This window comes from Heteronotia binoei, chromosome 16 (assembly GCF_032191835.1).
Source record: "Heteronotia binoei isolate CCM8104 ecotype False Entrance Well chromosome 16, APGP_CSIRO_Hbin_v1, whole genome shotgun sequence".
NCBI lineage: Eukaryota > Metazoa > Chordata > Lepidosauria > Squamata > Gekkonidae > Heteronotia > Heteronotia binoei.
Genome location: NC_083238.1, coordinates 61,357,248 through 61,382,315, shown reverse-complemented (window position 1 = coordinate 61,382,315; position 25,068 = coordinate 61,357,248). Strand labels below are relative to the sequence as shown.

Here is a 25,068-nt window from a genome sequence, read left to right as displayed (position 1 = left end):
AAAATCAACTTTAGCTTATGTGAACATACATATGAAGCTGCTGCCTTCTACTGAATCAGACCCTCCTGGGTCCATCAAAGTCAGTCTTGTCTACTCAGACTGGCAGCGGCTCTCCAGGGTCTCCAGCTGAGGTTTTTCACGCCTACTTGCCTGGACCCTTTTTAGTTGGAGATTCCAGGGATTGAACCTGGGATGTTCTGCTTACCAAGCAGATGCTCTACCACTGAGCCACCATCCCTCTCCATGAACATATATGAAGCTGCTTTACACTGAATCAGACCCTGGGTCCATCAAAGTCAGTCTTGTCTACCCAGACTGGCAGTGGCTCTCCAGGGTCTCAAGCTGAGGTTTTTCACGCCTATTTGCCTGGGCCCTTTTTTAGTTGGAGATGCCGGGGATTGAACCTGGGACCTTCTGCTTACCAAGCAGGTGCTCTACCACTGAGCCACCATCCCTCTCCAAAGAAGACATAGGTATGAACCTATGAAGCTGCCTTCTACCGAATCAGATCCTGGGTCCATCAAAGTCAGTCTTGTCTGATCAGACTGGCAGTGACTCTTCAGGGTCTCCAGCTGAGGTTTTCCATGCCTCCTTGCCTGGACCCTGTTGAGTTGGAGATGCTGGGGATTGAACCTGGGACCTTCTGCTTACCAAGCAGATGCTCTACCTCTGAGCCACCCTCCCTTCCCTTCATGAACAGACATGAAGCTGCCTTCTACTGAATCAGACCCTCCTGGGTCCATCAAAGTCAGTCTTGTCTACTCAGACTGGCAGCGGCTCTCCAGGGTCTCAAGCTGAGATTTTTCATGCCTCTTTGCCTGGACTCTTCTTAGTTGGAGATGCCGGGGATTGAACCTGGGACCTTCTGCGTACCAAGCAGATGCTCTACCATTGAGCCACTGTCCTTTAAATGTATTCTCCAAGCCGCTGGCTGGCTTGGTTTGGAGAAGTGATTTAAAGAGACAAATGCCTTCTCCAAGCCAGCCAATGGGCTCGGGGGGGGGGGGGGGGGGGCTATGAGAGCCACATGTGGCTCCCGAGCCACAGTTTGACCACCCCACTCTAGCTCCTTTCGTTGCTGAGATCAATTCTGAGAGATGAAGTTTCATTCCTCATGGGATTTGGAGTGTTTGGGGTCACTTCAGGGGTTCCCCAGACAAACATAAGTGGCTAATTTTTAGTATCATTTCAGCTTTGCACATCCTGTGCAAAGGGGAACCTCGGCCTGAGGAGCCAAACGCTTCCAGCCAGTCTCAGGATGGATGGTGCTGTTCCAGTTAGTCTTGTTGAGAAAGAAGGTCCTTTTCATCCCTTTGATTTCCGCACTTTTGGAGGCTTTTACGAGAATTTACATTTGAAAAGAATGTTTAGGGTTCTGTTGGGCTCTTATGCATTATCACTGTAGGCTTGCCGGTTATAAGCAGCAGCATTCATTTGGGAGAACTCTGGCTGGTCTTTGAGAAAGAAAAAGAACCCTTTTCTTTTAGACGTGCAACATGGCGGACATGAGCTATAATCAGGGATGCCGGGCAGTGTCTGGCCACTGGCGGGTTTTGGAGAGTCCAGGGAGAAAAATTTAGAAGAAGAATGTCGATTTATACCCCGCCTTTCTCTCTGAATCAGAGTGGCTCACAATCTCCTTTATCCTCTTTCCTCACAATAGACACCCTGGGAGGTAGGTGGGGGCTGAGAGAGCTCTGACAGAAGCTGCCCTTTCAAGGATAGCTTTGTGAGAGCTATGGCTGCTACAAAAAAAAAAGCCCTGGTGAGTGCACGGAATTGCCAGGTCCTACCATCACACTGACATGAGGATTTTTTTTTTTTTGGGGGGGGGGTGTTCTTGAAGTGTGCAGGGACACAGAAGTGATGTCATCATGGGGATGATGCACAGCGGCACTCTGTTTTTTGGGTAAACCTAGAGATTTGGGGCATATGGAGCCTGCAGAGGACAAGGTTTGGGGAAGGGCCTAGACTGGGAATAATGCAATGGGGTCCACCTACCCGAGCAACCAGTGGATCCAGGGGAACATCTGGGGCATCTGTGTCATCTGGAGATTAGTTGTAATGTTTGGGAGATCCAGACCGGCTGACGGTTCGTAGCTCTACGAAGCAGCAGTGCAACGGCTGCGTGTTTCATTGTCTGCCCTGGTTTTGTGCAGCTCTTTTTAAAAGCAGGGAGCTGAAAGAATAAAGTCAGTTCCTTGGGAGACACGGTTGTTACTAGCAATCGCAAGGAAAGGTGGCTATGGGAGAAAGACGTGGTGCGTATTTGGATATCTGTTATCTGTCTCCTCCTTCCCCCGCTGTTCTCCATGGCAGCCCGCCCAATACGATTACTAGACCAGAGGGATATCTTCAGTGACCTTTAAAATAAAATAATAAAAAGTCCACACAAAAGCAACTCCTAGGACAGGAGAACATTTTTTTGATATTAAAGTTGGTCTTTTGGGATAAATTCAGTTCTTCGCCGTGTGCGTTATTTATCTTACTGCTTAACTGAAAGAAAAAAAGATAATCTTGAGGACATTTGAAAATAGTTGCAAAACCGCAGTGCTGTCGTAACTCGCATCCAGAAGGATTTTTTTTTAAAAAAGAATGCCATTTATTTTGAGTGACTTGGAACATTAAAAAACATTAAAAAAACAACGATGCATCTGCATTCAGTTCTGGAAAGAAACGGCCCAGGTTGTTTAGAGGAAACATGTTTGTCAAAAAAAACCTGTATATGAGCATATGAAGCTGCCTTACACTGAATCAGACCTTTGGTCCATCAAAGTCAGTATTGTCTTCTCAGACTGGCAGCGGCTCTCCAGGGTCTCCAGCTGAGGTTTTTCACACCTATTTGCCTGGACCCTTTTTTGGAGATGCCAGGGATTGAACCTGGGACCTTCTGCTTCCCAAGCAGATGCTCTACCACTGAGCCACCGTCCCTCCCCAATGTAGTTTTGTATCAGGACCCCCCCCCCCCCAATTTGATGAGTCACAAAACAGAACTATTTTTTTTGCTATCATTTCCAGTGACTCTCCTGCCATTTCTCTCCACGCGGCTGTCCTGCAGTGAGTGAAGCACGCAGTGACTAGAGTACTGCTCAGGGCCAGCTATCAGTAGCGTGTGACCCTGATACTACGCTACAAGTCTCCATTGGCTTTGTGAAGAGGCCCAGGGGTTATTTTGTAGAAAAATAGGTGGCAGAGCTCATTAGCATAACTCATTAGTATATGCCCCCCCTACAGCCAAAAGGAACTGGATGGAAGAAAGGAGAGCCCTGGGCAAGCGAGGCCTGCTTGGGCTGGTTAGAGATCCAGCCAGCCCAAGCAGGTCTTGCTTACCTGGGGCTCTCCTTGGCTGCCCCCTGCCCCCCACAGCCAAAAGGCCAGCAAGCCAAAAATCACATTGGGCTTTTCCAGGGGTTAATGAGGGCTGCTGGGGGCGTGGCAAAGCCCCTGGTGGCTGGCTGGCTGCCCGCTTTCCTAGTCCAGGGATTGTTATGCAGCTGCATCTACTATTCAGTGGACCAGGTAGGTGGGGAGGAGGAGGGGGAACCCTCAGAAAGGTTCCGGAGCTGTGCTCTTGTGAGCTCCGACTGTGAATTCAGCTTGAAGAGACCTATTGTGTGTTCTTAGGTATGCATGTATTAAAAGGTGAATTTCACTCTTCTGTTTTAGGTGTTACCATTTGGGAGCTGATGACCTTCGGTGGAAAGCCCTACGATGGAATCCCAACGAGGGACATTCCCGACCTGTTAGAGAAAGGGGAGCGCTTGCCCCAACCTCCCATCTGCACCATCGATGTTTACATGGTCATGGTGAAATGTGAGTAGTTCTAGTTTGGTTCTGACTCCATGGCTGGGGGGTGCTGAGTGGCCATGACGCAAGATGACCTGAGAAGACAAGAGTCACGGGAAAATATAGTAATGCTGGGGAAAGTGGAAGGCAGCAGAAAAAGAGGAAGACCCAACGTGAGATGGATTGTGTCCATTAAGGAAGCCACAGGGGCCCTCAGTTTGCAAGACTAACAACAAGATCTTTTGGAGGTCATTAATTCTTTGGAAGAAGATATTGGATTTATATCAATCCCTGTACTGAATCTCAGCGCCTCAGAGCTGTCATAATCTCCTTTACCTTCCCGCTCGCCCCCCCCACACACACAACAGACACCCTGTTAGGTGGGTGGGGCTGAGAGAGCTTTCCTAGAAGCTGCCCTTTCAAGGACAACTCCTGCAAGAGCTATGGCTGACCCAAGGCCATTCCATTAGCTGCAAGTGGAGGAGGAGTGGGGAATCAAACCCGGTTCTCCCACATTCTCCCTGGTTCTCCACGCACTTTACTACACCAAACTGGCTCTCTCTATATTATATTATATTATATTATATTATATTATATTATATTATATTATATTATATTATATTATATTATATTATATTATATTATATTATATTATTTATCGATTTGATTTTTATCCCACCCTTCCTGCAAAGTGGGGTCATGGCAGGTTTCAACATAAGTGTTTCTAACAGTAAACCAACTTTAAAACCCCCAAACATCATACATTAAAACCACACAACATGCAAATACTTGTTGCACACAACATACATATACATTCTCCACGTAATTTGTAATTCGGTAGTTCTGCAATTTGTAATTCTGTTCTCCATGAGTCCTTTGTAATTCTGCCTTGGCTCTAAAGCATGATATTCATGTTACTGCAGAGACATTCATGGTTTGTTTATTTAATTAATTCAATTTTTAAACCACCCTCCCCCATAGGACCGGGTTCAGGGCGGTGTACATCAAAACTCCACATGTATACACTAAAAAATTAAACATACAATAATAATGCAGTGGTAATTACTGATCAGATGGCAATGAAGCTGCCAAGATATGCCACTGCCTTGTGGAAGGGGGAGGCCAGAAAAGTAGGGGTGCCACTCGGATGGAAAACTGTTGTTGTCCTCAAACGCCTGGCTGAACATCTCTGCCTTTCGAGCTGTTCAGAATGGCCTTAAGTCTTGCAGGGTGCAGAAATCACTTGGCAGAGAGTTCCACCACGTTGGGGCCAGGGTAGAGAATACCTGGCCCTGGCTGAGCATAGCTGGATGTTTGTTGGGCCGGGACCACTAGCAAGTTCTTATCAGCCGAATCTAAACCAATAGACACAATTTTTTTTTTCTGTAGCAGGAATTCCTTTGCATACTAGGCCACACACCCCTGATGTAGCCAATCCTCCAAGAGTTTACAAGGCTCTTTTTTGTAAGCTCCAAGAGGATTGGCTACATCAGGGGTGTGTGGCCTAATATGCAAAGGAGCTCCTACTAGAATTCCACCCTGCACACCCCTGATGTAGCCAATCCTCCTGGAAATTACAGGCTTCTTCTTACAGGGCCTACTGTAAGCTCCAAGAGGATTGGCTACATCAGGGGTGTGTGGCCTAATATGCAAAGGAGCTCCTGCTAGAATTCCACCCCTGCACACCCCTGATGTAGCTAATCCTCCTGAAGATTACAGGCTTCTTCTATTTAAAACAGTTTTATTTGGTAACATATGGTAACAGATTAAATTATATTTCTTGCATCATTAATAACTTCTTTTATCTATCCCATATATTACTTTCTACCCACCCCTCCCCGTTACTTGACCCCCGCCAGTGTTATTTACTTAAAATACTAATATTTAAAGGTAACTAATAAAAATAAAAATTAATATTCTCCTTTTTTCTAAAACTTAATCATTATCAAAAATTGTCCAATGTCCTTTTATTTTCCACTCTTTTTCTACATATCTTCTGAACTTTTTCCACTCCATCTTAAAAACTTCTACATCATAGTCTCTTAAAATTCTTGTTAATTTGTCCATTTCACTCCACCTCATAACTTTTACAATCCAGTCCCATTTCTCTGGTATTTTTTCTTGCTTCCACAACTGCGTATATAATGTCCTAGCAGCTGAAAGCAAGCACCAAATTACAGTTCTATCTTCTTTTGGAATTTTTTCCATTTGTAATCCCAACAGAAAAGTCTCTGCAACTTTTTTTAATTCATATCCCAAGATTTTAGAAATTTCTTGTTGAATCATCTGCCAATACTTTTTTGCTCTTTCACAAGTCCACCACATATGGTAGAAAGAACCTTTATGCTTCATGAGAGTACAGGGTTCTTCTTACAGGGCCTGCTGTAAGCTCCAAGAGGATTGGTTATATCAGGGGGGCGTGGCCTAATATGCAAAGGAGCTCCTGCTACAAAAAAAAAAGCCCTGGCAACAGATATGAGTCAACAAGGAGGAAATATCCATCAGCTCAGGTATCTATAGCTACTATCAGATACCATAGTTTTGAAATGCTGCTCACCAGTGACGGCCATTTCATGACAAATGATGTTGTAGAAGAAGAGAGCGTTGGACATGAGGATGGCAGTTGGCCGCTGAAGAAGGATTGGAAGTTGACTCCTGATCACATAACAAAGAACAAAGAAAATCCGGGATTTTTTTAATGATTATTAAGAAGGGCTTGCAGTAACGCAGGAAGACAGAACTGAGCTTTGGGGATCAGGCGTTCCTATCCAGGCTCAATAATTTATAAGCGTTGGCATTTTAGGTGCTAAATGTGCATTTTTGTTTTTTGTGTCTTAAAGGGAGTGGGGGGCCATGTGGGAATCCAGGGGGCAAATTATTTTTATTTGTGGCATTTGCTTCCGGATTTCCCACCCAGCGCATTTTCTTCTCCCAATGCACACATGCTAGCCAATGTGTCCCTGAAGCTCGAGCTTCTAATTTAAAAAGAATTAAGCGAGTCTCGGTGGTGTTTCCGACTTAATTTAGATGAGATTAACAAACAACCATTGCCTCCGCACGGGGTTTGCCGTTCACGGGCACACATGAAAGCATTCTGCCAAGAATACGGCATCGCTGACTAGAGCTTAAGGTTGGAAGAGACAAGGAAAAGGAAAGGTCCCCTGTGCAAGCACCAGTCGTTTCCAACTCTGGGGTAACGTTGCTTTCACAGCGTTTTCACAGCAGACTTTTTACGGGGAGGTTTGCCATTGCCTTCCCCAGTCCTCTACACCTTCCCCCCAGCAAGCTGCGGACTCATTTGACTGACCTCGGAAGGATGGAAGGCTGAGGCAACCTTGAGCTGGCTACCTGAAAACCCAGCTTCTGCCAGGGATCGAACTCAGATCGTGAGCAGAGCTTAGAACTGCAGTACTGCAGCTTTAAGCCTCTGCGCCACGGGGCTCTTAGAGACAAGGAACACCAGCCTTTATGCCCAGTCGTAGAGCAGGATGCTGTGCCAGGGCAGAATCGGTGCCTTTGCAGCCCAGTGCATTGGAGCCAGTTTGTAGCATGCAGTGACAGGAGTTCTGGCTGCAAAGAGATAAAAAGGGGAGGAAGATAAAGGAGATTGGGAGCCGCTCTGAGACTGAAATTCGGAGTGGACGGCGGGATATAAATCCAATATCTTCTCCTCCTTCTTTTTCTTCCGCTTGCATAGTAAACAAAACAAGTCTAAAGGGCAGGCATAGTTATCAGCTGAGCCTTATGTATGTTAACAGGCTGGTGCAGTCTATAATCTTCTCCAGCAGGTACACTTAAACGATATGGGAGACTGATCAGAAGATGGGCAGAAAGATCAGGGACTTGTCATATTGAACGACTGTCCCCTGGGGCATTTCTGCAAAACTGAGCATCAGCAAAACTGAACTTCTTTTGTTCTGAGATAAGAATTTCCAGGAACAGGTTGTCAAAAGTGGGACATGTGACATTTGGAGGATTAGAGAGAAGCAGGAACGGCAAAGCAATATCAGCCTGGTGGAGCAACGTAGCTGAAAATTGGGCTAAAAGTTATGAGGGTATTAGTTACTGCTGTTTTCCCAAATCCTAGAGCCAAAGGTCAGAAGAAGTGAAAACAGAGAGCACAAATGAGTAAGATGTGCAGGGCCTGTGCTGGTCTGGAGAGCAGAGCTGCCAAATATCTCAAGCAACCGAGTGAAAAATGGAAAGCTTAAAAGGTCAAAGAGCAAAATAAGAATACAGGGAAATGCCTCAGCAACTCAGTGTACACATAAGACATGGCGGGTACCTTATTGGAAGCAAGTCCCATTGAGTCCAGACCATGGAATAATCTTAAGGCTTCAGCTGTGGATAGGGAAGCTCCAAGCATGTTAGAGCTGAAGGAAAAGAAATCAGTAGGCTAAAGACCACTTTGGTGTAGTGGTCAAGTGCATGGACTCTTAACTGGGAGAACTGGGTTTGATTCCCCACTCCTTCACATGCACCTGCTGGAATGGCCTTGGGTCAGCCAGAGCTCTCTTATCTGGGAGAACTGGGTTTGATTCCCCACTCCTCCACTTGCAGCTGCTGGAATGGCCTTGGGTCAGCCATAACTCTTGTAGGATTTGTCTTTGAAAGGGCAGCTTCTGAGAGAGCTCTCTCAGCCCCACCTACCTCATAGGGTGCCTGTTGTGGGGGAGGAAGGTAATGGAGATTGTAGGCCGCTCTGAGATTCTGTCCTTGAAAGGGCAGCTTCTGGCAGAGCTCTCTCAGCCTCACCCACCTCACATGGTGTCTTTTGTGGGGGAGGAAGATAAAGGAGATTGTGAACCGCTCTGAGACGCTGAGATTCGGAGTGGAGGGTGGGATATAAATCCAATATCTTCTTCTTCTTCTTCCCCTGAAAGGAAGTGCTGTGGAGTCCTGTTCATTTCAGTGAAGCAGTAGGGCAGAATCAGAACTTCAGGGTCTAATAGCCGCCTTCCTCCTCAGTTGGCAATATAAAAGCTGCAGCCTGCTTTGGAGCAGACCTCTTCTGATCTTGTGAGCTGCGACCAAGGACTTGCACCCCAGTGTCCAGTCTTGGCAGTAAAAATGGTTGAAATCTGAGCCCCTGCTCAGATCAGTGGACATGAAAAACCACTTCCCATTGACAAAACGGCGTCCGGAGTGTCTACTTCAGGGGTGGCCAACTTCTTTAACGTAGGAGCCACACAGAATAAAAGTCAGATGTTTGAGAGCTGGAAGACACGAACATCAGATGTTTGAGAGCCACAGGAAGGAAGGAAGGAAATATGGAGGAGGTAGAAAGAAAGCAACTTCAAATGCATTTGCTTTTAAATGCTGCTAGCTGGCTTGACTTGGAGAAGTGATTCAAAGCGACCAATGCCTTCTCCAAGCCAGGCATCGGACGCTTCAAGAGCCGCACAATGGCCCTGTTCACACAGCGTGTTGAGTCCGTGTTAAACTGACCCAGTTCTGTTCTGAATATCTTTTTTCCGGATATTATCCATCAGACTGCCGCACTGCAATTCGAATCACTCTGCGGCGAAACCGTCTTCTGCCGTCCATACGACGGCACCACGCAGTTCTTTTTTTCCTTCCACTTTTATGTGCATTATGCGCATGCGCGCATTATGCACGCATCATGCATCTATGCGCACATGTGCATAGGTTAAAACATTATGTGGTTATGCAGTTATATGCATATTGCTAACTAGTAAACAAAAATGGCGACCTTAAGCCGGATGTCTGAGGCTCCTTTTGCTCCGGGACATCCGGAAGTTGGTCAAGAACTATCCAGACGGGGAAACTGCGAGGTGAAACCGGAGAATTCAAAAAACACCGCAAAGGAGCAGGTAACAAAATACTCCAGTTCCAAGAAGGATTGGGCGGTGGGGGGGGGGGCTACCACGAGTTAATCCCGGGAGGCAGATGTTGCTGTCTGATCAGCCACTTTTAATCCGGTATGAAACAGCAGCAAGAACTGATTATACTGTGTGTCTGAACAGCCCCAATATGTATGAAAGAGCCGCATTTGACTCCCAAGCCACATCTTGGCCACCCCCGGTCTACTTCCTCAAAAACACTGCGGCGTTTATTACGTATGCGAATCACAAGTTGCTTGTTACATTCTTGTCTGCTCTTTTCTCTTCTCCCTGCTTATTCTGCCAGGCTGGATGATCGACGCAGACAGTCGGCCGAAGTTCAAGGAGCTGGCTGCCGAATTCTCTCGAATGGCTCGAGACCCTCAGAGATACCTAGTCATTCAGGTGAGCTACTCCACAAAGACTGCACTGTTTGATTACAAACTGAAATGAACATAAGAACATAAGAGAAGCCCTGTTGGATCAGGCCAGTGGCCCATCCAGTCCAACACTCTGTGTCACATAAGAACATAAGAGAAGCCATGTTGGATCAGGCCAATGGCCCATGCAGTCCAACACTCTGTGTCACATAACAACATAAGAGAAGCCCTGTTGGATCAGGCCAATGGCCCATCCAGTCCAACACTCTGTGTCACAGAAGAACATAAGAGAAGCCCTGTTGGATCAGGCCAATGGCCCATCCAGTCCAACACTCTGTGTCACAGAAGAACATAAGAGAAGCCCTGTTGGATCAGGCCAATGGCCCATCCAGTCCAACACTCTGTGTCACATAAGAACATAAGAGAAGCCCTGTTGGATCAGGCCAATGGCCCATCCAGTCCAACACTCTGTGTCACATAAGAACATAAGAGAAGCCCTGTTGGATCAGGCCAATGGCCCATCCAGTCCAACACTCTGTGTCGCATAAGAAGATAAGAGAAACCCTGTTGGATCAGGCCAATGGCCCATTCAGTCCAACACTCTGTGTCACATAAGAACATAAGAGAAGCCATGTTGGATCAGGCCAATGGCCCATCCAGTCCAACACTCTGTGTCACATAAGAACATAAGAGAAGCCCTGTTGGATCAGGCCAATGGCCCATCCAGTCCAACACTCTGTGTCACATAAGAAAAGCCATGTTGGATCAGGCCAATGGCCCATGCAGTCCAACACTCTGTTTCACATAAGAACATAAGAGAAGCCCTGTTGGATCAGGCCAATGGCCCATGCAGTCCAACACTCTGTTTCACATAAGAACATAAGAGAAGCCCTGTTGGATCAGGCCAATGGCCCATCCAGTCCAACACTCTGTGTCACATAAGAACATAAGAGAAGCCCTGTTGGATCAGGCCAATGGCCTATCCAGTCCAACACTCTGTGTCGCATAAGAAGATAAGAGAAACCCTGTTGGATCAGGCCAATGGCCCATTCAGTCCAACACTCTGTGTCACATAAGAACATAAGAGAAGCCATGTTGGATCAGGCCAATGGCCCATCCAGTCCAACACTCTGTGTCACACAGTGGCCAAAAAAACCCATCAGGCACCATCAGGATGTCTATCAGTGGGACCAGGACACTAGAAGCTCTACCACTGTGCAGCACCCCCCTCACCAAGCACCAAGAACACAGAGCATCACTGCCCCAATCAGAGAGTTCCAACAATACGCTGTGGCTAATAGCCACTGATGGACCACTGCTCCAGATGTTTATCCAACCCCCTCTTAAAGCTGGCTATGCTTGTAGCCACCGCCACCTGCTGTGGCAATGAACTCCATGTGTTAATCACCCTTTGGGTGAAGGACTTCCTTTTATCAGTTCTAACCTGACTGCTCAGCAATTTCATTGAATGTCCACAAGTCCTCTGTCACTCCTGTTCCGCTAGCGTATTAGGCCGCACCCCCTGACACCAAGCCAGTTGGAACTGCATCCTTGTGCATTTCTGCTCCAAAAAAAGCCCTGGTTATGGCCTTGGGTAAAAGAAGCTGGTGATTGTGTAAAAATAGCAAATTCACAGAAGCGCAAGAGTCAGCAATGCTTAAATGTCTATATTCGGTTGAATCTGCTTCAGGAACGGTGATCCAACACAGATGTTATTGCTTCCGTTCATTCACATAAAACCGCAAGCCTGCAGCAAGCTAGCCGGGCAAATGGCTACGGATGAATTCATTTTCCAACTGCATGATGGCCATTTATTCCTGTTGAAAGCCACTCTCACAGTGGGGACTGGTGTGTTGTAATTTCACTTCTATCCAGTAATGGTGTTGGAAAAGCTGTTAAGTCACAACCGACGTGGACCATTTCTGCAGTGGTGAAACCCCCCGCATGGACGTTTTAAAAACCGTGCATTACGTGAAATTTTCCGCAGTAGATTTTTACTCGTGCTTTTTTTTTTTTTTTTTAAAGGTTCAATTTATCTCTGAACTGTTCAGGTGTGTCGTCTCAGCACAATTCTTACCTAGATTTTCTTTGAAATTTACTTCAGGAGAAATTTCAGGGGGCACCTTCATTAGCCTATGCAGAACAAACTAGTGCCCATATGAAGATAGATTTGCAACAGTACCCAAATCCATCCTCCTTCCTTCCCTCCCTTCCTTCCTCCTTCCTTCCCTCCCTCCCTCCCTCCCTCCCTCCCTCCCTACTTCCTCCCTTCCTTCCCTCCCTTCCTTTCCTTTCATTGAACAAGAGAGAGATCTGGTGTTTTCTGGTTGCTTATTCTTTCTCAAAAAGCCCCGTGGTGCAGAGTATTGAAGCTGCAGTACTGCAGTCCTAAGCTCTGCTCATGACCTGAGTTCAATCCCCAGCGGAAGTTGGGTCTTCAGGTAGCCGGCTCGAGGTTGACTCAGCCTTCCATCCTTTCGAGGTAGGTCAAAGGAGTGCCCAGTTTGCTGGGGGGAAAGTGTAGAGGACTGGGGAAGGCAATGGCAAACCACCCCGTAAAAAGTCTGCCGTGAAAACGTTATGAAGGCAACATCACCCCAGAGTTGGAAATGATTGGTGCTTGCACATGGGACCTTTCCTTTCTTTCCTTTCCTTTCCTACTTATCTAACATTTACTAATAATAAACACAGTGAGTTCAGTGATGAACAAACAATATTGTACAACACAAAATCCTTCCAGAACCAAAAGTACACGCCGCTCCTACTGTACTATGGAACAATGGTTAGGTAGCAGAGATATAAACTTTTTAAAGGACATAGACAAACACAGCTAAAGATTTTTTTAAAAAACTTAGAACATGCTTAAAGCATTAGCACTTGTTGGTTTTAAAGGTGCTTTCTTTGCATTTCTCCCTTGGGATCCAGGGAACTGGGCAAAGGAAGCTCTGGCTCTTTTTCTCGCTCCCCAGGGGACCAGGAGGGGGAGGCTCAACCAATGGAAAAAATGAGGTTTTGCTCTGTAGCTCCTGTGTGATTGAGCAAGCCTTACAAAGCAAGCTGAGATGCAGAAGGAAGCAAGAGAGAGGTAGAAGGAAGCAGACAAGAACCATTTGCTTGGAGGCCTGATAGGAGCCCTCTGGGGGCCTAATTTGGCCCCCAGGCCACATGTTTGACACCCCTGATCTAGCTCCTATTTAAAAATCTCCAAGGAAGGAGAGCCTACCACCTCCCGAGGAAGCCTGTTCCACCACCTCAATCTCTCTCTCTTAAGAATGTGAGTCAGTTCCAGGGCAGCAAAATAGACCGTCTTAATTTAAAGACCTAATTTGCCTCCCCACAGTATATTTCCAGACAACCTTTCTCCTCTTTATATTTTTCTCCCAGTGCTTTTCATGTGATTATGTTATCACCACGCAGCGCAGCCCATATACAAATGAAGTTCCAATAAGATGATTCATCTCGTTTCACACCCAAGTTCTTTTAATACTTTTATTAGCATCTACTCAGTAAGTGATTCCTTTTTAATAAACTGGATGCTGCTAATAAGCCGAGCAACAAAGAAGAAATATGTTTCCCCCCAAAATGAAAGGTAGCCATTAAAAAAAAAATCAATACCTTAATATTCCATGTTCAGGAAGAACATTTTAAGCGCTATAATAATAACGCTCTACTAAAAGCAAAAAGAATTGATTCTGTCAGTTCTTTTAGGAAATTTCCTCCCGTTTGCTAATGCAGATTACGCAAATGTCAACAAGCAAAACTGTGACATAAGAAGTCACTAGACAACAGTCAGACTCATTGCCATTCTCACACGCCTCTTCTCCACAGGGCTTCTGTCGGATTTCACACTCTCTGCCCCGGGGCTGCAACCAGCTTCGCCTTTTCCGTGCGGCAAACAGAAACTGGTTTTTAGAGGATCTTGTTTGCTGTGCAAAAGAGGCAGAGCGAGTTGCAGCCCCGGGGCAGATAGTGTGAAATCCAATGAAAGCCCCGTGGAGAAAAGGAGAGTGAGAGCGGCATAAGGATAGTGGGAAATAGGTTTCAGTCTCTGTTTCCAATGGCATTGAATCCAAGTTTCTAGTCCAGAGTGAGGTGAGATTGAGAGGCAGAGAAGCTAAAGGAGAAAGAGGAAAAGAATGAACATGACACAATAACTCAAAATTTGGTCAGTTGCTTCAAGCCAACATGGCTACCCACTTGAATCTATGAAAGATGGAGATGCGCTTAACAATCTCCCACCTAGATAGATCCAGGTGGGCAGCCACGTTGGTCAGAAGCAGTAAAATAAAGTAGGAGTCAAGTGGCACCTTTAAGACCAACAAAGTTTTATTCAGAATGTAAGCTTTTGTGTGCAGGCATAGTTCTTCAGGCAAGGGGATAAGATACAGTGGGCTGAGATACATGTAGTTGGTGGGTTAAGAGTCTGGATAACAATAAAAGGTAATAAAAGTTGCCTGTTAATTGCTGTTGTGGCAAGTCTAGGTCAAACAAAAGGACACGTATTTCCAAGTGATGTTCTCGTCCACCTAATTTACTTTTTAACATCATTCTCTACATCAGGGGTGGCCAACGGTAGCTCTCCGGGTGTTTTTTTTTTGCCTACAACTGCCATCAACCCCAGCCAGCATGACCAATGGCTGGGGCTGTTGGGAGCTGTGGGCAAAAAACATTTGGAGAGCTACCATTGGCCACCCAGCCAGCATGCTACTGCTAAAAAACATCTGGAGAGCTACCGTTGGCCACCCCTGCTCTACATTATAAACATCGTTGTGGTCTGCCGTTAGAAAAAAAATACATTCAAATATAGTGATTTATTTATTTGTTTTTCGTATTTATATCCCGCCCTCCCCGCCGAAGCAGGGATATATATATTTGCTATCCAAACCAAATGGTCTTCCAAATTATTCCACTATTTTGCCATTTGATCCTAACTTTGGAGCAGTAAACTTTGGAGCAGTTTGCACTCTTAACCCACCAACAACATGCATTTCAGCCCACTGTACCCTCTCCTTTCGTCTGAAGAAGTCTGCATGCACACGAAAGCTGACATTCTGACTAAAATTTTGTTGGTATGAAAGGTGCCACTTGTTTCCCATCTACTCGGGCAGCTGTAAGAATGGGCAGACCAGAGGTGGGGGGAAGCTGCAGCCAGGCCAAAATTTCTTTTGCAAGCCAAGGGGCTAATTTCCCCCTCTCTGCCTTTCCTCTCTTGTCCAGGGGGATGACCGCATGAAACTGCCAAGCCCAAATGACAGCAAGTTCTTCCAAAACCTGCTCGATGAAGGGGACCTGGAAGACATGATGGATGCCGAAGAGTACCTCGTCCCCCAGGCGTTTAACATTCCTCCGCCCATCTACACCTCCAGGGCGAGAATCGATTCCAACAGGGTAAGAACCAAGAACGAGCAGGGATGAACCTGATGCAAACAACCATGAGGGAACTTCAGTGTGCGACTGAGGGTTAAGCTGTGGCCATGCTTCTGTGGCAGCCATTTTGTGGCTGCACAGTGTTAGATTTCCAAAGGTGCCCACAGGCTCTAGGAGTTTGAAGAGCTCTAATAAATTTGGATTTTTTTTTTCTGGATTGCATCACTAGTGGCCACGGAAGTTTATTCTCTCTGCAGTGCCATATAGATAGGAAAGGAAATGCACCTTTGGTTTCCTTGGTGTACCAGCAATGGAGACCAGGCCCGTCACTAGGGATTCTCGCGCCCCAGGCCAAACCCCCCCCCCCAAGTGTTCTATTCTACTGGAAGTGACATCATCGGGGCACGCGAAGCTCGAACGCTTGGCCCACCCCCATGCCCGGCTTCTCCAGCCTTAAAGGGAGCTGGAAAGAGCTCTTCCTGGCTCCCTCTGAAGTGAGAGAGGGCTGGGTGAAGTCAGGAAGGCAATGGCCTCAGGAAGCCTCGGAAAAGTCAGGGAGGTAGTGAGTGTTTGTTGCCACACACCCCAACTTCACCAAGGCTTCCTGAGCCTTAGTGAATTCAGGAAGGCAGCGGTCGCGGGGCATGGGAAGAGGGGGTGCCTCGTGGAACTCCTAGGCCAGGTGACACCCTAGGCGGCCGCATACTTAGCCTAATCCCACGCACCGGCCCTGAGGGAGACACAGTTCCATGGCAGGAACTCTGGCTGTGTGAAACCATTTCCCAGCTTCTTTACTGAAAAGGCTGTTCAGGAAGACCTTTCTATGAGCACCTTTGTAAGATGCTGCCACTTTGGTGTGGGCCATATTGGCCATGATCAGTCACTGGTCTAACTCAGTAGCAGTCTTGAGAATAAGTTCACAGTTTCCCCTTTTGGAAGGAGAGTCCTGTGAAGAAAGGTTGAAGGAGCTGGGGATGTTTAGCCTGGAGAGGAGGCGGCTGAGAGGTGATAGGATCACCATCTTCAAGTACTTGAAGGGCTGTCCTAAAGAGGATGGTGTGGAATTGTTTTCTGTGGCCCCGGAAGGTAGGACCAGAACCAATTGGTTGAAATTAAATCAGAAGAGTTTCTGGCTCAACATTAGGAAGAACTTCCTGACCATTACAGCAGTTCCTCAGTGGAACAGGCTTCCTCGGGAGGTTGTGGGCTCTCCTTCCCTGGAGGTTTTTAAACAGAGGCTAGATGGCCATCTGACAGCAATGAAAATCCTGGGAATTTAGGGGGAGGGGTTTGTGAGTTTAGAGTGGTTCCTCAGTGGAACAGACTTTTTCCTTGGGAGGTGGTGGGCTCTCCTTCCCTGGAGGTTTTTAAACAGAGGCTAGATGGCCATCTGACAGCAATGAAGATCCTGGGAATTTAGGGGGAGGTGTTTGTGAGTTTCCTGCATTGTGCAGGGGGTTGGACTAGATGACCCTGGAGATCCCTTCCAACTCTATGATTCTATGATAAACACCCCAAAACAACTTCACAGATCACTGTGGAGTTACAGATAATGACGGAAACGTGTGCCAAGATCAATCTATCCCATCGTCATTGTCTGACTTTCTGTTTCCTCTGGGTGACTTAGATTTACACTTGTTTGCTCTAATGAATATTAATATTAAATGGACCCATTATAATTGGGGTGATTACCATGAATGGTGAATAAATTGAAGGAGCTTAGGCAGTTTATGTTCATTGTTCCTGGGAAATTAAATTTTATAGGAAAATTTCCATACTCTGGCTGAAGCAAGCATGGAACTCTGAGAACCAGCTAAGGTCTGAAACGCTTTCCCGGAGATTAAAGTTTTTGAAGAAACAGAATGTTGCCATCAAACTATTCTTTATTCAGATGGTTTAAAACAGGGGTGTCAAACATGCAGTTCGGTGGCTGAATCAGGCCCCCGGAGGGCTCCTATCAGGCCCCTGAGCAACTAGCTGTCATCTGCTTCCTTCTCCCTCTCTTGCTTCCTTCTGCATAACAGCTTGCTTTGCCAGGCTTGCTCAATCGCACAGGAGCTACAGAGCAAAACCTCTATTTTCTCCATTGGCAGAGGCTCCTCCCTTGGGAAGGAAGCAGGTAGGGAGAGCTTGCTTTGCCAGGCTCTCCCAATCGCACAGCAGAGCTACTGAGCCAAACGTCTCTTCCTTCTATTGAGTGAAGGCCCCCCCCCCCCCCCAGTCCCTGGGGAAGGAAGGAAAGAGCCAGAGCTTCCTTTGCCCAGTTCCCTGGATCCCACAGGAGTAATGCAAAGAAAGCACCTTTAAGACCAATGAGTGCTAACATTTTAAGCATGTTTTAATTTTTTTAAAATGCATTTGTGTTTTTTATACAGTTTCTATCTCTGCTACCTAATCTTAAATAGGGACACACATGGCCCGGCCCAGCCCGACCTGGCCCGGCCCCTCAAAGTCTCATTTATGTCAGATCCGGCCCTCATAACAAATGAGTTTGACACCTGTGGTTAAAAACAACACAACAAAAAATTGTGGAAGGTCTTTTCAGCTAAGTGCCAGCAGCGGTTGTGTTGAGAGGAACATTAGCAGCTCCGGTGTTGGGGGAAATTCCTTGAGATTTTGGGGGTGGAGCCTGGGGGGCGGAGTTTGGGGATGGGAAGGGCCACAGTGGAGTGGACTGCCATTGGTCCCACCCTCTAAAGCAGTCATTTTCTTTAGCTTGAAGATATGTTGTAAATCTTGGAGATTTCGTGATATAATAAGCATGAATAGGCAAAAGTTAGTCAAAACGAGACTTGTCCTTTTCTGCCCTCTCCCCCCCCCCCTTTACCACCACATTAGTCCTCAGCCGACCTTTTGTCTTTTCACACTTATTGCCTTAGCAAGATGAAATGGCTGATCTGGGCAGACTCAAGACACTTTTCCTTGCCTGTGAAGGGGCTACTTTTTCTGGATTAAGGTTGCTAGGTAGCTTCTGGCAACCGGCAGGGAATAGGGAGGACCAGGCCTCGGATTCAGTGGGAGCTCACAGGAGCACAGCTCCTGAACCTTTCTGAGAGTTTCACCTCCTCTTTCGGAGAGCTCCGCCTCCTTGTCCATTGATGGGTAGGTGCAGTTGCATAACAATCCCTGGGTGAGCTCCACCACCTCTTTTTCTACAAAATGACCCCTGGGGAGGACTTACCTGGACAAAGAGAAAGGCCAGGCTTCCTAATTGGTGTTGCTCAGGAAATGATGTTATCACACCAGCAGCGTCCAGGCAATGCTCTGGTATTTGGGCAGGTCATGTGTGGTTCTTTTCGTGCATTTGTCCCTTTGATTGCTTTGTGGCCAGACAGGTGGTTTAAGCCGCCCCAGGGTGGGCAGGCCAGTGGACGAAAAAAAGCAGGTCCAAACACGCACATCTGTCTGCCGTCTCACTCCCACTCTCAATCTGTCCCCAACTCACCTGGAGCCAGCTCAAAAAGGTACCACATCTGGGACACCTCTGAGGCACCTCCCCAGCTGTCTGGACAGCCAGGAAGTATCCAGAAAGCACCCAGGGAGTGGCGGACGGACAGTGCTGGATTAAACCCCGTGGAGGCCCCTAGGCAGTCGACATCTCAGGGGCCCCCTCGCCAATTATCTCAGAGGCGGACCACCTGCCCCACTGCTCACAGCCTCCACCGCAGCCTGCAGACACCTTCTCCAAAGCCCCTTTGACAAAGCTGTGGGGGAGAGGCAGAGAGAGGCAAACTTGGCAGCGACACCAGCAGCTGCCACACCAGGCAGGTTGGGTAAACAGCGGCTTCGCTGCTGGCTGCACATGCAGGCTGGGAGGGCTGCACGGAGGGGGGAAATGGGGGGGGGAGCTGGCCCGAGGCCCCTAAAGGCAAGGGGGCCCGTAGGCCAGTACCTAATTGGCCTAATTGTTAATCCGGCCCTGTGGATGGGGAACATGAGTGCTCTGGACACTCCTCCAGAGCTCCCTTGGCCTGTACAGGGCCGGTGCGAGGCTTTCTGGCGCCCTAGGAAAATCACCCACTAGCGCCCCCCCCTTATTAAAAAAAATATAGGGAAAATGAAGAGTGCCAAACTTGAAACTGTTCACATTTTTAATTTACTGATTCTTCATTTTATTTTTATTTTTAAAGTGATGTTATTTAAAAAATTGTGAGAATAAGCGCTCGCCAGGGAGAAGGGTGGTGGGATAGGATGAGGTGGGAGGCCGAGAAGCACATCGGGGAGAGGAGGTGGCTCGGCTTTGTTGAGGGCAGCTTAGCGATGGGAGAGGACAAGGTGACAGTGGGCAGGAGCCAGTCTTGTGTTGGGGAGGGGAGGGGGCGCCCAGTGGTTCCCCCTAGGCCAGGTGGCACCCTAGACGACTGCCTGCTTTGCCTACTCACACACACCGGCCCTGGGCCTGTGTCTATTCCGTGGGTCGTCTGGACATTCCAGAAGCTCCAGTTTCTGCCGGCTCACTTCTAGGTTGGAACGCTGCTGCCCTGAGCTGGCAGCCTGGAACCAGCCTATGAGGCTTTATTGGAGCCCCTATCAGGTTTCTATGTTTTTGAAATAAACACATGTACTTTTGCCTATAACTATTGATGTCTTTAACTTCTGGCCCCTCGCTAGTTTTCTAAACTTCCTTCAGAGGCTTTTTTCTGGTCTCTCTGTGGGTTCCCTTTCCCCAAGAGCCCACCTGGTGGGAAGGAGCAGCTGCTTGCAACTTGGTTTGTTGTCGTCAAAATGAAAGGGAAACAGAGCTTTTGACAGATTAAATTCCAAAGACAAGGAGCAAATGTGAGGATCATGACTAGGAAGAGAACCGGGTTTGATTCCCCACTCCTCCACTTGCAGCTGCTGGAATGGCCTTGGGTCAGCCATAGCTCTTGTAGGAATTGTCCTTGAAAGGGCAGCTGCTGTGAGAGCCCTCTCAGCTCCACCCACCTCACAGGGTGTCTGTTGTGGGGGAGGAAGGGAAAGGAGATTGTGAGCCACTCTGAGACTCCGTCCTTGAAAGGGCAGCTGCTGTGAGAGCCCTCTCAGCCCCACCCACCTCACAGGGTGTTGTAGCGGGGAGAATATGTAGGCGGTTGTAAGCCCCTCTGTCCTTGAAAGGGCAGCTGCTGTGAGAGCCCTCTCAGCCCCACCCACCTCACAGGGTGTCTGTTGTGGGGGAAGAAGGTATAGGAGATTGTAAGCCGCTCTGAGTCTGATTCAGGGAGAACAGCAGAGTATAAATCTGCATGGGAAAGGAAACTGTCCACTGGTTGGATCAGAGCTAGGGCACTGGATGGATCAAGTGCCAACTCTGGCTTGGAAAGGGGGAGGAGCTCAGTCAGGATGTGTTGTCATAGAGTCCGCCCTCCAAAGTGGCCATTTTCTGCAAGGGAACTGTAATCTGGAAAACGGTTGTAATTCCTGGAGGTTGGCATTGGCAACCCACCCAAGTGAAGCAATCTCCAAGTCCTATGAAGAAAGGTTGAAGGAGCTGGACATGTTTAGCCTGGAGAGGAGGCGGCTGAGAGGTGATAGGATTGCCATCTTCAAGTACTTGAAGGGCTGTCATCTAGAGGATGGGGTGGAATTATTTTCTGTGGCCCCAGAAGGAAGGATCAGAACCAATAGGTTGAAATTAAAACAAAAGAGTTCCTGGCTCTACATTAGAAAGAACTTCCTGACCATTAGAGTGGTTCCTCAGTGGAACAGGCTTCCTCCTTGGGAGGTGGTGGACTCTCCTTCCTTGGAGGTTTTTAAACAGAGGCTAGATGGCCATCTGACAGCAATGAAGATCCTGTGAATTCAGGGGGAGGTATTTGTGAGTATCCTGTATTGCGCAGGGGGTTGGACTAGATGACCCTGGAGGTACCCTCCAACTCAATGATTCACACGAGGCTTCTGCTAGAATACATATGGTTAGTCTTCAAGATCCCACAAAGCTAATGTGGCCATCCCTCTGGGATTATTGAAGACTGGAGCCTTTTTCCTGCTCCTTTGCCTGGAGGAGAGCTTCAAACTTTGCCTGGAGGTATAATATGATGCTGGTTCATATTCGATTCCTCTGGTGCTGGTCTGTATTGGGTTCCTCTGGTGCTGGCCTGTATTTGGTTCCACTGGTGCTGGTCTGTACCTCTGGTGCTGGTCTGTATTCAGTTCCACTGGTGCTGGTCTGTATTCGGTTCCTCTGGTGCTGGTCTGTATTCGGTTCCACTGGTGCTGGTCTGTATTCGGTTCCCCTGGTGCTGGTCTGTATTCGGTTCCTTTGGTGCTAGTCAGTATTCGGTTCCACTGGTGCTGGTCTGTATTCGGTTCCACTGGTGCTGGTCAGTATTCGGTTCCACTGGTGCTGGTCTGCATTCGGTTCCTCTGGTGCTGGTCTGTATTCGGTTCCTCTGGTGCTGGTCTGCATTCGGTTCCTCTGGTGCTGGTCTGTATTCGGTTCCTCTGGTGCTGGTCTGTATTCGGTGGAATAGTATGGTGCCAGATCCGTATTTGGTTCCTCTGGAGAAAATGGCAACTTTGGAGTGTGGTTTCCACAGCATTGTACCCTACTGAGCTCCTTCCCCTCTTCAAACTCCACCCCCTCGCCTCCACCTCCCAAATCTCCCAAAGTTTTCCAGTCCAGAGTTGGCAACCCAGTGGAGGGTTACAAACACTCTGAAGTTGACCAGGAACCACTTGTGTGAAAAAAGGTGCTCACACTGGTGGATAAATCATGTGAGCATTGCCCATGGGGGGAAGCCACAAACCTGTCTCCACACTGTGACTCCCCCCAAAACGAAAAGCCACATGGAGGACCCTGAGAGAACATAGGGTCGCCAATCCCCAGGTGGGGGCGGGGGATCCCCCGGTTTGGAGGCCCTCTCCCCACTTCAGGGTCATCAGAAAGTGGGGCAGGGGAAGGGAAATGTCTGCTGGGCACTCCATTATTTCATATGGGGAACAATTCCCATAGGAAATAATGAAGAACTGATCCATGTGTATCTGGGGCTCTGGGGGGGGCTGTTTTGAGATTGAGACACCACATTTTTAGCATAGCATCCAATACCTCTCCCCAAAAGACCCTCCAAGTTTAAAAAGGATTGGACCAGAAGGTCCAGTTCTAGGACCCCCAAAAGAACATGCCCCTATCCATTATTTCCAATGGAGGAAAGGCATTTAAAAGGCATGAGATCCCTTTAAATATGATGGCCAGAACTCCCTTAGGCATTCAGTTATGCTTGTCACACCCTTGGTCCGCAGTGTCTCCTGGCTCTGCCCTCAAAGTCTCCTGGCTCCACCCCCAAAGTCCCCAACTATTTCTTGAATTGGACTTGACAACCCTAAGAGAATACCGTGTATAAAGCTCAGGGGGTGTTTACAGTGAGCCCCTGTACATTTTGAGCATGGCTCCACGGAGGAAGAAATATTTTGGTAGCACACAGAAAGACACCGCCTTCCTTATTATACGCTGCTTTCCCCCCTAAGAAAATAATCAGACGTATAAAAGGAAACAGAGGCAGGGGGCAGGAGCAAGAAGAACGCTGAGATTTGGAATGTTAATGATTATTTTCTCTTCAAATCATTTTTATGTAAAGTGTCATTATCAGTAGATTCCAAGATCTGTTCTAACTCATCTGGAGGGGGGGGGGGAGAAAAAGAAAAAGAAGCCTTTCATCAAGGCGACTATTCTTCCTTGGAGAGGCCACGAGTGCACAATTACGGGTTTCTTTACCCCCCACGTAATGAAATTGAGGAGATTATCATCAACTTTCTATTCAGATGCTGAGGCCGGCTTTTTTCCCCTCTCTCGGGCACAACGCCTCAATCCATCTCCTTTTCAGTGGGAGCTTTTCCAGGGCTGGGGAAGAAGATGCCTTCCCTTTCAGGCTCAATGAAGGCTGATGGCATTTCGAGAGGCTGAGAATATCTTTTGATTACTGTGTGAAATAAAAGGGGGGGGAGTCGTTAGGAAGGGAGGGAGCCAGCGAAACGTGTTCATCAAGCCCCCTTTGTGCAACCCCCACCGTAGAACCTCTCCCCCCACACACACACACACTCCCCACACCTCATAAATGTGTTTGATGCCCTCTGAAAAATATCTCCCTCTTTAATGTTCAATCTCGTTCGGAGTGTCTCAAGGTTTTCTTTTCCCTCTTTTCTTTATTAATTCCGTAGCATAATCAGTTTTGGAAAATGGAAGAGCGCAGAAAGGTATAGACTTCCATTTCAGGGGTGGGGCTGTTTGGTTAGTTTTTAAAACACAAATTTGGGCCATAGAACCATTTGTGATGTGAGGAGGGAAGCCAGAACAGGAGTCCAGGGAGGACCTGGAGAAAAAAGAAGAGAAGAAGAAGAATTGCAGATTTATACTCTGCCCTTCTTCCTGAATCAGAGACCCAGAGTGGCTCACAATCTCCTTTATCTTCGTTCCTGACAGCAGACACCCTGTGAGGTAGATGGGGCTAAGAGAGCTCTTACAGCAACTGCTTTTTCAAGGACAATCTCTGCCAGAGCTCTGGCTGACCCCAGGCCATTCCAGCAGGTGCAAGTGGAGGAGTGGGGAATCAAACCCAGTTCTCCCAGATAAGAGTCTGTGTCCTTAATCACTACACCAAACTGGCTCTCTATTAGAGCTATGGCTGACCAAGGCCATTCCAGCAGGTGCAAGTGGAGGAGTGGGGAATCAAACCCGGTTCTCCCAGATAAGAGTCCACACGCTTAACCACTACACCAAACTGGCTCTCTGAGGAGCCCCCCATGAGGAGTAAAAAGGGATTGGAAAGGGGGCGGAATATGCTCTGGCATCATTAATATGAAACAAAGCCTGGTCTCAGGAAACTGCCAGCCCTTCAGCCCCCAAATTCATGATCAATTCCAATAGAGGTTAACTCCAATGGTTTGCAGGGGAAACTGGGACAAATGTGTTGAAGAAGAAGAAGAGAAGGAGGAGGAGGAGGAGATGATGATATTGGATTTATATCCTGCCCTCCACTCTGAATCTCAGTCTCAGAGTGGTCACAATCTCCTTTACCTTCCCCCCCCCCCGCCACAACAGACAACCTGTGAAGTAGGTGGGTTGAGAGAGCTCTCCAAGAACTGCTATCTGAAAGAGAACTGTGGCTAAACCAAGGCCACCCAGCAGCTGCAAGTGAAGGAGTGGGGAATCAAACCTGGTTCTCCCAGATAAGAGTCTGCGCACTTCACCACTACACCAAACAGGCTATCTAGTGGAAACCCCAGCCAAGCAGTTTTCCAGTTTGGGGCTGACATCAAGAATGTAAGTAAGTAAATCAGAGAATCCATTTCTCTGACAGCAGTTCCAGTGAATGGAATGCCCGGCCACACCGTGCTGTCCTTCACTGAATGCAGACGGCATATTCAAAGAGGCGCCAAAGAACTGAGAATCGGCTGATCCCTCGTGGCCAGAGCCCAGATGGGGCTCCGGAATCCCGGCTTCACAATTGGTGGTGTCTCTGCAGCCTCTCTTTCATCTGGGGAGCCTGGGAAATTGTTTTGGATTCCCTGCTCTCCCTTCCCTCTCCAGGATCAGCCTGCAGGATTTGGAGAGTCAAACAACATACAGTCCATGGGGGAGAAACTCTTTGAGCAGATTTCCCCCTCCCCCCACCCCAGCTGCATCTGTTCTTTCCACACAACCAGTCATTGTATGCCAGCAGCTCCACGGGCTCTAACAGAAGCAAAAGAAAAACAGACAAACACACAAACCCCAC

The 25,068-nt window shown here is 47.7% G+C and overlaps 1 protein-coding gene across 1 annotated transcript in view; it reads left to right on the top strand.

Moving 5' to 3' along the window:
* The window catches only part of ERBB4 (erb-b2 receptor tyrosine kinase 4), a 535,358-nt gene that overhangs the window by 490,742 nt on the left and 19,548 nt on the right, over positions 1-25,068 (top strand). The window contains exons 20-22 of the mRNA XM_060257067.1: positions 3,667-3,813; positions 9,937-10,034; positions 15,227-15,397. Of these exons, the coding sequence (XP_060113050.1) occupies positions 3,667-3,813; positions 9,937-10,034; positions 15,227-15,397 (416 nt within the window). The remainder of the gene's footprint in view (positions 1-3,666; positions 3,814-9,936; positions 10,035-15,226; positions 15,398-25,068) is intronic.